Here is a 6,000-nt window from a genome sequence, read left to right as displayed (position 1 = left end):
ATTCAGTAAGTTTGTACTTAAAACAAGAAAAATGATTGGCAAATTCGTTTTTGCTTTAATCATAAACTCACTTATTTTGTGTCCATTTCCTTTAATTCCTTATGTTGGCTGGTCTTTAAATTTACCTTTACAAAGGGTACAGAAAACCTATCTTTCATACTTACAGAAAAAGGTGATATTTTAAGATACAGATACAGGCAATGATGCATATTCTGAGTTTATGGTAATTTAGACCTTAAAGTTGTTTAGAAACTGTGATCCTGATATTGATGTAAATGTCTTAAATTACCCCTATTTGTTAAAATGTTCTTGCACCATCTTGTCTGGCAACAGCTGCATTTGTTGGCTGTTTAGTTCCTAGAGTTCATATACATAATTACGGAAGACATTGTTTTTCATTTGCATAATCTGCAAAGTAATTACGAGCCCGACTTGCTCTGTAATCTCTATTGGTTTTCAGTTGTTTTCAAAAGGAATTTGTGTTTTCTTGTAAAATGTGATAGGAAAAATATCACTCCATCCCACTGAGATTTGCACTTCTCTGTAATCCAAACAAACAACTAAATTTGTCAACACATTGAAAATTTGATTTTATTAACACTGTACTGAATATATCCCAGCTGAATGATTAATGAGACAGAGATCTATCTATTTATGAATTCATTTATATTTTATAGCATTTATGTATATATCTATATGTAACTGAAATATATATCTGTCTATCACAGACTTGTTTTATGTAAAGGTGAACATGAGACTGAACACTTCATAAATCAATACTTGAAGCCATCAATTCCCTTATTAACAAGCTGACATTGACTAACATTTGTCCAAGCATGTCTCCCTCATTACAATTTCTTTTTTTTTAAGATGTGTGCAAGTCTAAAATAAAACAGAGCTGTCAAACCTGTAAATGTCAATTACCGTATTTCCCTTGACATTTCTGGATAATGGCTGACATGCGGTCGCCGTAATAAGCATCATTAGATTTCAGACGGCCCGAGATGCATCAACACACGACGCGTTTGATCGCCGTTCTGTAAGACGAGAGCCGTGTAGCGTCTACGGCATATTTCATTGTCAATTGGCAAGCTTCGCTCCTCAGCGCAGTGATGAGGGACGGCTTTGTTAATGTAATAGATGCTCTTGGCATTTCAAAAAGCACTCAGCCCTCTTGATTAGCTCATTTAGTCTTATTACTTAGGGGCCTTATTCACTTCTTCATTCATAAACTCTACTCACAGTCATCACATACTGTATCACGGGTAATAGACCAGACTAGCACACCGGCCAGATGCGTATATGCGAGTCTCTGTTCATTGGGAGGGAAAGAGCAGAAGTATGTGAGGGGTCTTAGGGGAGCTTGTATTGTTCAGACTCACCACGCCAATCGAGAAGTAATTGTTCACAATGCTGTACGGGACTGGATCTCCTCTTTCATCCTTGTCTACAGGAGTTATGTCAATCTTCCACCTGTCCAGCATCACTTCAGAGCTGTTCTCAATGTCCTTAAGAATCTGCAAAAGACTTTCTCCGTCATAGCCTGAAATGCAAAGGACACACCACAGATTACTCACAAGTGAGATATTTAGGTTTTGAATCCATTGCACTTTAGCTATTTATAGACAAGGAACTGACATAATACTGCTATTTTGATCCAAGTAAAAAAACCCTATGAAAATACCACAGTGATAATATGCGATAAGTTTCTCGAGAGCGGCTCACGGTGTGGATTTAGGTTTTAGGATTCACATGAAATCTCATTTACAGCATCGAATTAAAATATTGAAATGACTTCAATTACCTCCACCCCAGCGTAGACACCTTGCGAGGTCATTTCCTGTGCCGAGAGGAAGTACACACACAGGAGGATTCTGTTCAAAGTTGGCTTTATCTGAGAAAAAAAAGGTAAAAGCACTTCAGAGAACATCCCATGATTCCACTAAAGTTGTTTTGTAATAGCAGAGGGAAAATATAACTTGTTTTACCTATATGCTCCAGAAAATAAAGCAATAATAAATAAAAAAGGCTATCTGTGGGAATTTCACTACTGTACACACAGAGTCAAAATCTGCCAGGAGGTAATTATAGAATTATTGTAGTTTTTAACTACTATTTACAACAGGATCTGCATTTTCATAGGTTTAAATAAGAGACAATAACAGCAACCTTGTAAATCAAAACCCCTTCTTTTACCTGGTTAAAAATAGCTTTGCATTTAAATTTTAATTTTAATAAAAACGTTTAATTTTTCAATAAAAGATTATACATTTTGTTACATTTAAAGGCATAGTTCACACAAAAATGAAAATTCTGTCATTAATTACTCAACCTCATGTCGTTTCAAACCCCGTAAAACCTTCGTTCATCTTCTGAACATAAATTAAGATGTTTTTGATGAAATCTGAGAGCTTTTGTGACCCTGCATAAACAGCAATGCAACTGACACGTTCAAGGCCCAAAAAGGTAGTAAGTACATTGTTAAAATAGTCCATGTTACATCTGCGGTTCAACTGTAATGTTACAAAGCTACGAGAATACTTTTTGTGTGCAAAGAAAAAAATAAAGATTTTTTTTTAAAAGTTTTAAAAGCATTGCTATCTACGCAGGGTCAGAAAGCTCTTGTTTTTCATTAAAAATATCTTTATTTGGGATCCAAAGATGAATGACGGTCTTACAGGTTTGAAACATAATGAGGGTGAGTAATTAATGACAGAATTTTGATTTTTGGGTAAACTAGCCCTTTAAGCCATGAAATAAACTTCATTCTGTAAAATAAGTATAATGAAGTACACATAAATCATTTTGAACATTTCCAGTTTATGAAAAACAAAAATCAGTTATCAAAGTTGAATAAAATGGTTAATTGTCCAATTAAGAATGATACATTTTTACATGATTTGTTACCTTTAATGACCCCTTTGCTGATTTTGAGCCTTTGAATATATACACTATACAGACTACAGTACATTTGTATGTGCATGTATATATATGTATGTATAATGGAATAAATAGCAATGTCAAAACTACAGTGGTTCTTTTCTAATACACTCCTCTGAAAGCATCCAGTCTATTACTCTGCCTTTGTTTTGATTGATAAAAAATGGAGGCAATTTTTGACACAAATAAAGGACTAAATGAGGATGCAGCCATCTAAAAAAAAATCACCTGCGGAGACTATTCTTCAGATGATATAAGTAATATGCCATTTCTTGAAGAAAGATAATCATCCTATTTGCCCCGAAAATACAGGTACGAATGTAATAGCTTTAGTTCTGTGAAAAATAAATATTTGACCATCTCGACAAATATAACAAAATCACTTCTGTACAAAAGAACCTCTGAAACAACAAGAAAAGCCTTTTCTGCAGCATCTCCTCAAGATGTCTTTATGTAATGAAGTTTTCTTTAGCGTGTTGTTTTTATTAAGTCTGGAATGAAAACTTCCTGGATTTAATTTACTACATGCCACAGTATGGAAGCCCTGATCCTCAAGAGTCAAGCTTTTAATTGCTCAAAAAAAAAATGAGTTGGTCAACAAGAGGCCAAAGAAAACAAACAAGCACGAAGTGAATGTCTTATAACTGCAAACACAAAAAATTAGAGTATTAGAGTGTTTTGTGTTTCTATTTTCACATCATCTGAACTCACCTATAACATCAAGAATCCATCCAACAGTGCCATCTCCACCACAGGCCAGGACTCTGAAATCTGGAACATCTCGAAAAAAATTTAAGCTGAAATGAAGAGTGTTATCAGAATTACTAAGATGACAAGTTTTAGAAAAATCTACCTGTTTCAGGTAATGAATGAAACATTTAAGCGCACCTCCCATCCAATAAATCGCAATAAGCTTTGTGCTTTGTTACTTTTCAAGTCTTAGATAAAAATTCTGTCCATTTTATTACAGTATTCAAACAATAAATGCCATTTTGCTGCTGTTTAATGTGGATTGACAGATCGCTGTAGCACCTCAGTCAATATAACAACAATGTAACGTCACATTTACCTCAGAAAAAACATATTTGGTGACCATAAACTTGTTAGTCAGCTAGAAAAATGAACTCTAGAAAGAAGCATTTTGCTAAACATATACAACATATGACTTATTTCTAATATTTTTTTTTACTGTTCTTCAATATTTAGGTTTTGAATAAATCCATCAAGTTTTTATGACAGACACCATTTAAATGCTTATATTGCAAAAAACTAATTGGAGTAGAAATATAATTATGTAATTTAAAGTTAAACCTTTAGTTTAGTTTAGTATTATAATTTTAACCTTCAAAAATATTCAATATTGAATCGAATCACAAGCTTGTAAAACATAATCAAATCGAATCATAAAATTTAATTTTTCCACGGATCTTTAGGAACAAATCTTTTGTTCAACTAACAAATGCAAATCCATCTTTTGGAAAGCCAAGCCTGTTCAGAAGCTAATCAGATCTACGAAGACAATGTTGATTGCAGTGTCTTCCGTTCCTTCACAATAATAAAGCTCTAACTGCATGAAGGGACCTTACATGGTAGAATGGTGCACAAAATAAGACTCTCAATTACTTTACTTATTGGGACATGCAGGCTTGGCAAATCACATTAGACGGCAAAAACAGACGACCAATCACATGAAAAAGCAACTTTGAGGATGTTTGAGTATGAAGAAACAAACACTCAATTTGCTCTAATTGTGTTAGCTGGGCCTGTAATTGACAGACAGCCCAGAGCTATGGCTGACAGTCACCTTGACAAAGCAATGTCACATTATCATCACATGACTACGCCAAGCTTGTGTGTTATTTCAACAGACGGGACTGCGAATTCATAAAGTCAAAAGCTATCTTTTCCACCAGCAGAGAAACGTCAATACTTAGGCTACACCAGACTTCAAATGCCATAATCAATAGGTTCAAAAGCAAATTGGCTGACAAGGTCACTAAATGGTGTGTGGAGAGCATCACTCAGTGGGGTGCATTTATAAAATCAGAAAAATCTGAGGCTAAAAGGAACAGAAATCATTCTTTTAAAAATATACCTACAACGGGACTTATTCAGTTGAGTAAAAACTGTGCCAACTCTATGCATCGATCTTCAAATACGATGTTTGAATGGTGAATCATTTGTTTCGGATCGCTGATTTAAAAGGCTGGGTCGGTACTTCTGCAGCGATTTAGGATGATTTTGAAGTTGGAGGAGAAAATTAGAGGTTTTCGACATACCCTAACTGTCTTGAACCAGAATACAGAGTTCATGCAGAGAGAAGACGAGCATTTGAGGTTAAAAAGTATGTAAACTGTCAATTTTTAAAAAAAAATAAATAAAACAACCAATTTTTTCTCTAAATAAGACCCTTCTTCCTGGGCTAGGATTGTTTAGATCATTTTAGAAGTTCAAACTCAGGGCCACCATAGAAGTCCACTATATGGAGAGAAATCCTGAAATGTTTTCCTCAAAAAACATCATTTTTCTGTTCAACATCATTATTCCAGTCTTCAGTGTCACATGACCCTTCAGAAGCCAATCTAATATCTATATTTGGCACTCAAAAAAAATATTTTTTCTTTACTTTAACTGCATCTAAAGAAGTTTATCTTTCTTTCTTTTCATAAAATTGACCCTGTAGCATAAAACTAGTCATACATAGCAGTATATTTGTAGCCAACAATACATTGTATGGGTCAAAATGATCAATTTTATACCAAAAATTATTAGGATATTATGTAAAGACCATGTTCCATGAAGATATTTAGTAAATTTCCTTTTGATTAGTAATATGCATTGCTATAAGAACTTCATTTAGACAACTTTGAAGGTGATTTTCTATATATTTAGATTTTTTTCACCCTCAGATTCTAGATTTTCAAATAGTTGTATCTCAGCTAAATATTGTCCTATCCTAACAAACCATACATCAATGGAAAGAATCCATATAGAATCGCATCACTAATTGAACCATATAAATTACTGAAACAAACTGAATCATTCTTAACATTCCAAAAT

The 6,000-nt window shown here is 33.9% G+C and overlaps 1 protein-coding gene across 1 annotated transcript in view; it reads right to left on the bottom strand.

The window, feature by feature from the left end:
* Nucleotides 1–6,000, bottom strand: part of dgkb (diacylglycerol kinase, beta) — a 64,141-nt gene that overhangs the window by 41,195 nt on the left and 16,946 nt on the right. The window contains exons 17-19 of the mRNA XM_073817583.1: nt 3,652–3,737; nt 1,805–1,894; nt 1,383–1,543 (exon numbers count right to left, since the gene is read on the bottom strand). Coding sequence (XP_073673684.1) covers nt 1,383–1,543; nt 1,805–1,894; nt 3,652–3,737 — 337 coding nt within the window. The remainder of the gene's footprint in view (nt 1–1,382; nt 1,544–1,804; nt 1,895–3,651; nt 3,738–6,000) is intronic.

The sequence above is a fragment of the Garra rufa genome, chromosome 14 (assembly GCF_049309525.1).
Source record: "Garra rufa chromosome 14, GarRuf1.0, whole genome shotgun sequence".
NCBI lineage: Eukaryota > Metazoa > Chordata > Actinopteri > Cypriniformes > Cyprinidae > Garra > Garra rufa.
Note: the sequence above shows the minus strand (reverse complement) of the source record. Positions and strands in the feature narration are given on the sequence as shown.